The 12479-nt window shown below is 39.6% G+C and overlaps 1 protein-coding gene across 1 annotated transcript; it reads left to right on the plus strand.

The window, feature by feature from the left end:
- Window positions 1-1445: 1445 nt before the first annotated feature.
- LOC311497503 (B-cell receptor CD22-like) lies at window positions 1446-10418 on the plus strand (the record flags this gene model as incomplete). The annotated part of the gene is made up of 7 exons (XM_084557821.1): window positions 1446-1491; window positions 1787-2122; window positions 2220-2567; window positions 9360-9623; window positions 9742-10014; window positions 10103-10214; window positions 10304-10418. The coding sequence occupies 7 exons, from the start codon at window positions 1446-1448 to the stop codon at window positions 10416-10418; spliced, it is 1494 nt and encodes a 497-aa protein (XP_084413947.1).
- Between the last annotated feature and the right edge of the window lie 2061 nt (window positions 10419-12479).

A 12479-nucleotide genomic window follows, 5' to 3' on the forward strand; every position in this document is an offset into this window, starting at 1 on the left:
ACAAAAGTCAGAAAATGGTCTGTTATGATGATGTCCTTTGTAATTACTGGGTTATTTAGTAAGGAAAGACTTCAACATGTAAAGATATTTAATATAGAAAACAGAGAGAATCGATGAAAGAGTTCCTTTAAATGTTAAATGAAATACAAACTTTATTCAGAATGTAGGCCAATATGATAATGAATGATTAGATAAAGTGACTAATTTAATACCTAAACCACTTTTCAAAGTAGGACAAAGTAAATAACTAGAAAATCTAAATTAAAACTACAAATGATCAAAGACTAAAACTAGTGACAGCTGCACTGATCAGTTCAACAAAACCTTTATTTGATGGCATATCTCCAAGTGTCCAGTTATCAGATTATCAGTCTGGATTCTAAAATAATGGAAACATCCCAGAGCTACTATCAGTCTATTTTATGTCTGCAACAAAGTCAAAGATTCTTCCTTGAACATTATTTCTGAGAGAACTGAACGTCTACAGCAGCTTCAAGGTGAGAAAAAAGGGTGGTCCTGGTGAAATACGTTTCTGATAACAAGTCCATAACATCTCATTCTCTCTCTCTCATTGGTTTCTCTGTGAGTTCCTCATTTTTTAGTCACTTCTTAAACACTTCTTCAAAGTGTAACCTCCCTTCTGAGGAAGCTGGCTTTTCTACAGACCTCATGAAAATGGAAGTTATTCTATCTTTAATGTAGAATAACTGGATATCAAAGATTAATACAAGGTTAATATAATGTCCAATGATCATTTGATTTAGTGGGATCAATCGTCATATTTACAAGCTTGAAGTCAAAGAAAAAGGTCAAACAGTTCCATTGAAGAGGTGAGATCTTTTCTTTTCTAAATGTGACACTGTTAACAGTACTCTGTGTTTTGGAGACTGTTGCTGCTGAGTCTATTAGGAACATGAAACACATGGAATGTGGAACAAGGAATTATATCAAATGTTTGTCATGACTGCTTCCAGCATAGAACTTCCTGTTTTTATTCTCTACTGTCTTTTCATCTTCTGGACATTGCTGAATAAAAGTGGGGAGTCTTTTTCAATGAATATCATTTTGGAGAGCTGAACATTTATCTCTGTAGTGAGATTAGACAGCAACATTGACCTTTTCGTGAAATATCATCACCTCAGAGACTTACATTCTCTGTCAAGTCTTTTAAATTAGCACAAATTAATGAATTAATTGTATTTGATCTGATACCTAAAAGAAATTCAGATCTGTTTTAAAATCAAACTTTAATTCGTTATTTTTCACTTTTTGTCTTAATAGAAATAAAGATTTTTTTTGTTAATATTTTTACATAAAAATAACCAAATATATAGAGAAGAATTTCTTAAATGTCTTTTAACAGCTTAATAGAAGAAATGAACCAAACATCTTTCATGTGTAAACTCCAGACTCCTTAAAACTAGACTTTCTCCTGACAAACAAAGATGGCTGGAGCTCTGACTTTCCTTCTCATTGGCTGTTTGCTGCAGGGTGAGTTCAAGTCCATTAACACCTGGTTTGGAAGATTATTTCAAATGACCACAATACTCTTTTGCTAAATTCAAGCATTCATGCTCATAGTCTCAATGTCTGAGAAAACATCCTTCAAAGTGAGATTTGCTGTAAACTACAAAATAAATCAATGATTTATTATGTGAAGATCTAAAATAACTGAAACCATGGTAACAGTAATGACTTTGTAGAGAGTATCACTCATTACCACTAGACTGCTGCTGAGAACTACTGTTTCCCTTTCTTCTTTCTAAACTGTGTGTTTGTGTTTCAGGTGTCCAGTGTGGACAGTGGAGAGTCAATATGCCGCAGACTATAGAGGTTCTGAGAGGATCCTGTGTGACCATCCCCTGCTCCTTTGACATACAGGAGACATATGCCGACAAGTTAGTTAAGACATGTAAAGCAGTATGGAAAAAGAACCAGGAAGTTGTGTTTGATAGTGCTGACCACACTAGAACAAATGGAGAATTGATGGGAGTACTGACAGACAGAGACTGCACCACAACCCTGAATAACATGGTTTCTGATGACACATATTACTTCAGACTGGAATGTGAGAACTTGAAATACGGCTTCACTAATGACGTAATCAAGATTGTGACCAAAGGTAAATTTTGATATCTATTGTTATGTTTTGTCTTTTAAAGTTCCCATCATTTAGTTTCATTCAGCTGTAGATTTACTACAAATTAATAATCAATGATTATTTATTGACTGGTCCAACTGTTCCTTCCTACCAGCTGATCCTCCCTCACCCACTCTGACTCCGTCCACACTGGAGGTGGAGGAGGGAACCTCAGTGAGTCTGACGTGCTCTGCTCCAGCTCCCTGTCTGTCTCATCCTCCAACTCTGACATGGAGCCCCAGACTGGGTGACAGTCAGGAGACACTGCAGGAGAATCAGGACAAAACTAAAGTCCAGACCTCTGTTCTGACCTTCACTACTTCTCACCTCCATCATGGACAGAACATCTCCTGCGCTGCTGTCTACAGGAAACAAGATGGCAGCAATCAATCAAGCAGCAGTAAAACTTCAGCACTTACTGTTTCATGTGAGTTCATTTCTAACATTAAATCTCATCAGTTGCACTTTAACTAATAATCATTTAGTTTTAAACCAGTTTAAATTGAATCCTCTTTGTCACTTTGAATAAACAGGTTATAGAAAGATGGCGTCTGAGCCTAGAAAATGGTAATGGGAATGTTTGATCAATATATGAACTCAGTACAAACTATGGTTAGGTGCAGCCCTAGGTTGAATCTGTGTCTTTGGGAACAAACTACCTCCATGTAGATGGAGATGAATTTCAGTCTCTGAACTGAACTGTCTCCTCCAGACTGCAGTGTCTCCTGTATCCACCACACTGTTTCACTGATGATCCTTCAAGAACTGTCAAACTTTTAGTGCTCTAAAATGTGTTACCATACATAACACTACCAAGATTAGTATGTGTTTTACCACAAAATTCTAATATGAGAAAAACATATTACTGCTGAGTTGAAATAGAATTAATGTTGCGCATTAACGTAGGCTGTTAATTGACTTCTCTGTGGTATAATATTAATTAGTTTATTTGTTTTCTATTACAAATATCATAATTTATATTAAACTGTTGCAACCATGATGTTTGGGAGGAATTTGTGGTGATGCAGATGAAGAAGAAGAAGCACCAGAGTCCTGTATGTCTTATGCTGAAGGAGTTTATTTAGGCTCGATCGAGGAGAACAGAAGATTCGTCATCACAATATAAGTACATGAGTCCACCTCAATTCTAAGGGTCAAACAGTAAAGCTCAGATTCTTATACTAGAAAGGTGGGCCGAGGCAGCAAAGGGGAGATATGTTAAAATCCAATTGGCTATAGTACATAAACATGAAGATAAGGATTCACACCAGCTAGGAAATACAAAGTGTCACCCAGTGACGGAGGGCGTTATCATCTAACTCTACAGCTGTGTCTATAGACAGCCAGAGAGTGAGATTGAAGACGCCAAAGAGGGACCATGGCCTTGGCATGTTCAGAGAGAAAATAGGGCAGATAACTGACCCCAGCAGTAATCTAACAGAAACACACTATGACACAGATGGATTGCCTATTAACTACACAAACTATCTATAGGCAAGTGAAATTATTCTCTAACACATGACAGCTGGGATAGGCTCCAGCAGACCCCCACGACCCTTAACAGGAATAAGCGGGTACAGAAGATGAATGAATGAATGTTGCACCCATAATAACATTTAATAATGTAGGGTAGTCTACACCTTTAAAATGTCTCGTTAGGGCACCACCTCCTTTTATCGTAGGAAGAACACGGTTTAAATCAATTTATCAGTCTCAGTTCAATAATTTGCATATCTGAAGGAGTGAATCCTTTAGCTACTACAATTTGTACCAGTCATTCTCTGCCGTAAAATAACATCACAAACAACTTCTTAAGTGTGAACAAATATTTATTTAATAAAGTGACAACTATGAATAAATGAGGGACTAATAGAATATAGGAGTGTAATCAAATGAACGAATATAATAAGGTATGAAATAATTTCTGGAGCGATGGTGAGAGATGGAGATGTTTAAGTCCTAAACTAAAGGGAATAGATTTGATATCTACTCTAATCAATCTTCTCTAAAAGATGTTAGTAGGGAGTTTCAAAGTAGTGACACCAACTCTTCGTCTTAAGCGGTAGGAACGATTCAAGCCTAGGCCTACTTTTCCGTAGAGTCTTCTCGGCGTCGGTGATGGCGGAGCGTCGGTATGACGAGATGGTGACGAAGCGGCACAGCTGATGCAGGTCTCTCTGGGACCGGTAGATGGGACTTGTTGCTTGATCTGCAACTCCAACACCCAGCTTTGCTTGAGAGCATTGTAGGTGTTCAGTCAAAGGCAGATGACACTTGGCAATGTCTTTACGTTTGAAGAAAGAAACTTGATCGTCATGTCTTCTTGATGTCGTTGCTATGGCAACAGCTTCTTGATTTCTTGATCCGTCGAAGAGATTGGGTCTTTCTCTGATATCCCAGCTGACTACGCTGGCTAATTTATAAACGATGTTGGTTAGTAGGCCTACTTCGGTTCGTAGAGTATAAAAATGAATAAAGCTAGAAAAATATTTAAGTCACTATAAAAATCGTACGTCGGGAAAAACATCCGACGAGAAACAAACAGAGCTTGAAAAGGACCGTATTGTCAATATTCAAGTTGTTCTTAAAGTTACTAAGTATAAACGTGACTAAGTACGTAAAGAAGACTAAAATAAAAGTAAAACGTGAACGAAAAGTGGAAAGTGCAAAAGTCTGGAGAAAGTGCGGCGAAAGAGCGAAAGTAGCCTATAAAAGTCTGGAGAAAAAGCCGAGAAAGAGGAGCGTCTCTCTGGTTTTATGAGTTAATTATTCAGGGCGTGTTTGGATCGGGTTTCCAGATTCTTCGTGCGGAAAGAGAAGAGAACGCCTACTTCTTTGTCTCGAGGTGTCTTATTGCCTGATCTTCTTAACCTATTTTATATTACTAAATTTTATCATTCCATCACTCATCATGGCTCGTTAGCAATGTTTTTCGTATGCGACAACACTCCACATTACAACATGACAAGATGACGTATCAGAATGACCACATCAAAGTAACTCAAAAGCATCAATAAATTAATAAACTCAAGTTCTATTTACATTGACATTTTGCTAATAATAAAAGGTTGGGGTTTCTAAAATAACGATTTCAACAGTTATGATTTCACCAATAGCTACTATCTAACATATCTAAGTTTCAACATTCTTTAACTTCAACAATTGATTAAAAGAGAGAGAATACTTTTAAAGATAGCCACTTGATGGAAATGTTGATCCATCCTTACTGTGACAAATTATGTGAATTTGGGCTAGCTTTATCGTACAAGGATCAAAATTATCTCATTGTGATCGTAAGCACTTCCTGAACAATAATATATAACTTACCAGGTTATTACATTTTCGATAGTCATATTATCAAACTTAGGCTCTTTTTAGAGAGGAGAAATGCAGATCAGGGTCTGGTTCTGGGGAAAGAAAGTTATTTACGACCTTCTTATCTGTGTTCCACTCTCTTGGTCATTCTCGGAGAGGGGGGAGCAAAATCTGTTAAAATGGTATGTTTGCATTTGTCTCTGAAAAGGAAAATTAGTACATCACAAGTTTAAAACATATATGAACATAACATTAAGGTTTCTAGACTTTGTCCATACAAAGTAGAAGAGTCACTTAATTCAGTCTTTGTAGTTCCTGGCATCGTGTTGATGTTCTTTCGATTCAGAACTAATTAGTCCAGAAACAAGAGTGGGAAATTCCACAAGAAGTGTAAATCTGTCTTTTTGGCTCAGATGGCGTCCTCAGCATTAGGGAGGTCCGATAGCATGGGTCTGTCCAGCATCTGGACATGGCACATTTATGGCTAAGCTAAGGTGTAAAAGGTTGATCTGTTAGAAGAGTTCTTCTGCAAAACAACTTCATAAATTTAAATTCCAGAGAGGGGGAGAATTGAGAGGACGACTGGTTCCCCTACATTACTTATTTTTCAGATTCACCTAAAGACACCACAGTGTCCATCAGTCCCTCTGGTCCAGTACCAGAGAACAGAAATGTGACTCTGTCCTGCAGTAGTACTGCCAACCCAGCAGTAAGGAGCTACACCTGGTACAGAGCTGACAGAGACCAGGAGACTTTGATTGGGACTGGACACATTTTAAACATTGAAGCCTCTGAAGTCAGCAGTCCTTTTTTCTGCAAGGCTGAGAATGATCTTGTAGTTGGACGATCCACAGACACACAAATAGATGTTCAGTGTATGCATTCAATTTTATACTTATCTCTTTTACATATTCATTATAGAAGCCAACTTCAAGTATTCAAATCTATAGATCCTGTATGTAACATGCAGTTCTTGTTCCTCATTTTTCAGATTCACCCAAAGACATCACAGTGTCCATCAGTCCCTCCGGTCCAGTACCAGAGAACAGAAATGTGACTCTGACCTGCAGTAGTACTGCCAACCCAGCAGTAAGGCGCTACACCTGGTACAGAGCTGACAGAGACCAGGAGACTTTCATTGGGACTGGACACATTTTAAACATTGAAGCCTTTAAAGTCAGCAGTCCTTTTTTCTGCAAGGCTGAGAATGATCTTGGAGTTGAACGATCCACAGACACACAAATAGATGTTCAGTGTATGGAATATATTTTACACTCAAGTGTTTCACATATTTTTTATGGAAAAACAATGTTTTAATTCAGCCACAATATAATAATTGGTGTCACCATTCCTTATTTGTTACAACACAGTTTAGACCTCAGGACAATGTAACACACAGTACGTACTAATAATATGCACCTCTTACTTCTCATTTTCCAGTTTCACCTAAAGACACCACAGTGTCTATCAGTCCCTCTGGTCCAGTACCAGAGAACAGAAATGTGACTCTGTCCTGCAGTAGTACTGCCAACCCAGCAGTAAGGAACTACACCTGGTACAGAGCTGACAGAGACCAGGAGACTTTGATTGGGACTGGACACATTTTAAACACTGAAGCCTCTAAAGTCAGCAGTCCTTTTTTCTGCAAGGCTGAGAATGATCTTGGAGTTGGACGATCCACGGACACACAAATAGATTTTCAGTGTATGTATTAAAATCCACACATATCTGTTTCACATATTCTAACTGGAAGAATAATGTTTTAAATTACATGAAACATCCAATAGAACCCAATTGGAGGACACGGGGATTAGGCAGGAGTAGGAAACAAAACAAAGTTATTGAAAACTTGAATGATTACAAAAGGAGCTACTGTTGAGAGGCAGTATAATCCAAGAACACAAATCCAAAAAATTAAACAGGTACGAAGCAAAACAAAGATCAAAACCAAGACTTGCGCTTCGTCATGTTCCTAATACAAATAGGGTAACATCAGATGACTTGACAGAGACGAAGGGAATGGCAGGGCTCAAACTGAAAACAAGGAGTAGAAAATAATCCAGAGAGTCAGAGTTTAGATGGGCGACTGGGAGGATGGGCAGAGAGTTGAGCCCGCTCGCTAGGTTGACTAAAAGGGCAACCTGGAGACCGCGCGGAGAGCAGAAGCCGTTTGGGTGGGCGACCTGGAGGTCAGGCAGACAAGAGAAGACGCTCGGGAGGGCGACTGGGAGGCCAGGCAGACAGGAGAGGATGCTCGGGAGAGACGTCGGACAACTCAGGAGTTGCAGGAAGTGAAGAAGGTGAAGGTGGTGAATAACCATCAGACAACCCAGGAGCTGGAGGAGCTGAAGGAGCAGAAGGAGCAGAAGAGGCATCATACTAGACCAGACCAAACAGGATCAGGGACTACCTCAGGAACAGGTTCAGAGACTACCTCGGGAACAGGAACAGGTTAAGAGCCGTCCTCGAAAAGAATAACAGCACCAGGAACAGAGCTGATCTCAGAAACAGGAACAACATCAGAGAAGGTTCCCTGGAACAGGAACTGGAGCAAGAATAAGATCAGAGGCGTCCTCAGAAACAGGAATAGGACCAGAGATGGCCCTACAAACAGGAAAAGCATCCAACTCGTCCTCTGGAAGAGGAACTGAGACAACGCACAGAGTAGTCCCAGACACATGGGATGGAGTCTCTGATCCCTGAGCCCTGGAGGCACCAGCAGAATGGATCCGTGATCCAGGCGTGGGCCTGGCGTTGAACAACCAGAGTGCAGGCATGGGCTGGACAGCAAACGTCCGCGGGGCTGGCATTGGCAGCAAAGTAAACGTCCATGGCACTGGACTTAAATCAACTACCAACTCAGGAGCTGTCTGGGACATGGGGAGGGTCTCCGACGTCCAAACACAAAGAAAGTCACCAGACCAGAACACTAGGATGGCCGGAAATCACAAGAGGGGGATATTGGGGGATCAGGAAAGACAGATATTGAGACATTTCGCTGGGAATTAGCAGGTTGGTCTCCACTAGGCCAGAGAACCACTGGCATGTGGTAGGCAGGCCGGTGTTCCACAGACTGCCGGCTATAGGGCCTGCCAATATTTTGTCCATGAAGGGTATGCCTCCCTGACGGTGTACTTTATTGCAAGCCGAGTGCCTCCAAAAAGAGGCCCAAACTCTGGCATGAGCCATGGCTTAAAATCCAACATTTGGTCCAAATAGGCCAAAACCACTTGCATTTTTTCCTGGGCCTTAACAGAAAAAAACTGTGTCTGCTGGGTTCATGATGGTTGAGTCATTCTGTCACAGCTTCTGTTGATGTTGGACCCAAATGCAGGACACAGGGATGAGGCAGGAGTCGATAGTAGATAACAAAACAAACTTAATGAAAAATTACGAACAATAACAAAGGCGCTTCTGCTGAGAGGCAGGGTAATCCAAAAACACAAATCCAAAAAAAACCAAAAAAACAAGCAAGAACCAAAACCAAGACAAAACCTAAGGAACATGGGGAAGCATGAGTCTAAGACAAACAGGGTAACACAGCAGAGCAGAACAGAGGTAACATAGCGTGCGGCTCGAAAGAGAACAGAGGGAATGGCAGGGCTATTTATGGACATGGCCGGAGGAATGACGAGATACAGGTTAAACAAATGAGGGAGGAGCACAAAATGATCAAAGGGAGGGGAAACAAAGTAAGATAAGACAAGAAACACCAAGGAAGAAATATGTAAAATAAAAACAGGAAACACAAAGAAAACCAAACAGGGTTACAGGAAATGCTCAAATCTCAGAACCAAGACAGTATTACTGTTATTTGATTGTTACATACCAGATTTTAGACCTGATGACAATGTAACACACAGTATATACCAGTAATATGCACCTCTTGCTCCCCATTTATCAGATTCACCTAAATACATCACAGTGTCCATCAGTCCCTCTGGTCCAGTACCAGAGGACAGAAATGTGACTCTGACCTGCAGTAGTACTGCCAACCCAGCAGTAAGGAACTACACCTGGTACAGAGCTGACAGAGACCAGGAGACTTTGATTGGGACTGGACACATTTTAAACATTGAAGCCTCTAAAGTCAGCAGTCCTTTTTTCTGCAAGGCTGAGAATGATCTTGGAGTTGGACGATCCACAGACACACAAATAGATGTTCAGTGTATGTATCAAAAATAAAAGCTTTATTTTTTCAGAAATAAACATGACATATATTTTGTATTGAAACACACTGCATCATATGTGTCTACAGTCACACATTTAAAACATGTCCATTGCAGTTCCTCCACAGATCCTGGCCTCATCTCACTGCACCAAAACTGAAAGTCAGGTCAGCTGTTCCTGTGAGACTGTGGGAAACCCTTCTCCTGCTTTACACTGGTATTTGGATGGGAGACCTGTCAGTCAATCTGGAGAGTTTTTAATCAGCATTGAGTCTCTAAATGACACAGGCCTGAGGAGCTTCATCACTGTCAATCAACTAAAGGACAGGAATTTTTCCACCTTGCTCTGTCACAGCTTCAACTCTCTGGGATCTGCCAGACGGCAGCATGGTGAGCATCAAATCAGTGCAGAGTGAATACTTTTATTCTTGGGTTTTTTATCTGTTTTTTGTTCACATTCTCTGATTTCTCTTGGCAGATTTTGAGCTGCACTGTGACGTTGGACATTACGATGGAGTTCTTCCTTGGGCTGTTGCTGGTGGATTTTTCAGTTCCAGTGTCTTCTTTATAATCTGCATAGTGTTCCTTTGGTATGTTTTAACATGGTTGTTGATACAATATGAAAACTCTGCTGATGTTTTCAGAACAAACCACTGACATCTGTTTTGTTTTCTCCCAGCAAAACACGGAGGAACGTGAAGCCGAATGAAGAGGACAGAACTTACATGTCACTGGATCGTAGAAACGTCACAGAGTCTTCAGAGTACGGCGTCATTACCCAAAGACGTAAATGAGAATAATGATCAGAAGCTTTACTGACTGATTTCTTGTATTTCTGCATTGATTATATGGAGTCAGACGTTCCTCTTTCTGTCAGTTTGATCTTTCCTGTAATGTCTTAAATAGCTACTGAGTGTCTAGGAGTCAGTTTTCTACAGGGGGGTTGAGCATCAACTATGAGCAGCTCTTCAGTGTAATTTAAAGAAGTACTCTCCTCTGGTTTTAACTTCATCACAGATTTGCTGATTTATCTTTCTAGTAATATCTGAGGTGGCTGTGGTTTTACTTTTAGTGAAGTGTAAATGATCTCCATCCTCACTTTAAGACTTGAACATCTCCAGTCTCTACAGTAGGGTCACATTAACACTTTGTATTGATGTTGCTCTTCTTTATGAACTGAAGGCTACATAACTCTATGATGTATTGACTTAATTCAACATGAATATTTCTTGTTTTTGTCTCTTTCCCTTTGAATCAGTGTGATTGTAAATCTGCTTTTATTTCTACATTTGTTCTTCATGGTAATAAAATAAAATGAAACCACAAAGAACCTGAGCTCCATCTTAACCTCTACATTTGCTGTCAGTGAATAAAAATAATAGAAGGCAATCATGAAGAGAAAATCTGCTGCACTGCTGTCAAGAATCCAGATGGCAGTACTCAGCACAATCTTGCTAAACATATCACCCTCAGTAAAATAGGAAAAGAAACAAGCATTTATGAAGAATAATCACTTACACACTGTTAAAATGAATGTCTTCATGTCAAGCACATATTTAAAGCAGAATGATGACCAGTAAACCCTCTGGTGAAGCTGACCTGAGTACAGCACCATGTACTTCATTAAATCAATGTAAGAGCTAAACAGAAAGTTAAAGAAACAAAAAGACACAACAATATGTGGAGTGTTACTGTTCAATAATACCAACATGTTTAGTGTTGATAATGTTTCCCTTGATATTAGTTGGAGGTATGATAGTAACAAATCTTTAACAACAGTCTCCTGCTCAGTGATAACCATAAGAATGAACACACTGTCATCTAGTGTCAACTTGTCTCATCACAACAATAGAGACTTAGAGACTCTGATAGTTTCAGCTTCATTAACTGAACTGAAAAAAAAAAAAACACTACAGAAGATCAGAGAAGATTGTTGCGGTCTTTGAGGATGACCTTTCATTTGCTTCATTCAGCTCGGAAACATTACAGCGTCTGACATGAGTGATGGCAAACAGCTTCTTTCAAAAATTAAAAACAAATTAAGGAAGCAAATATACCAGTAACAGAAATGCTCTCTGGACTCCATCGAGGAGGTGGGTGAGAGGAGGATGTTAGCCAAAACTGACATCAATTAGGACAACCCCTCTCACCCACTGCATCAGACTTCACTTAGTAGGAGACCTAAGCAGCTCCTTCAGCAGCAGACTGGTGCATCCACGCTGCAAGAAGGAACGCTACCGCAGGTCCTTCATTCCAACTACCATCAGGCAGTACAACACCAGTCAACAATAACTGTCATTTTGCACAAATACATCTGCTTTTTTTTGCACTGCCTTATTTTGCACAATCCACTACCTCACCATCTTATAGTTTTTAAAGTTTTAGCAATTATTTATTTGTAAAGTTTTTTCCACCACCACACTGTATATACAGAATGTCTTTATATTTCTCTATATATTTATCAGAGTGTTGTTGTTTTTGTATATATTTTTCAAATTTGTATTTGTGTTTTTTTGGTAAATTCCCATCAAAGTCGTTATTATTTTTGTATATATTTTTTGCCAAATTCCCACGCCACTGTGACAAGGTAATTTCCTATACGTGGGATTAATGTCTAACATGTCTTAGTCAGCACAAAAGACCTAAAGAGTGTAAATACAAAGAGAATTTTTTGAAATATACCTTCTGACTGTAATAGAACTTGAATACAAGACATGATACACAAAATGGTGACTGTATTTCAGACTATAAAATGTAAAAGTAAACCGGTAGTGAAACAAGGTTTGTACAAGTCTCAGTGGGCTTAAGGGTGGGGTTAGAGGAATGAGGAAGAGCAAAGGTGGAAGTGGGTGCAT

The sequence above is a fragment of the Chelon labrosus genome (genome assembly GCF_963514085.1).
Source record: "Chelon labrosus genome assembly, chromosome: 12".
Taxonomy (NCBI): Eukaryota; Metazoa; Chordata; class Actinopteri; order Mugiliformes; family Mugilidae; genus Chelon; species Chelon labrosus.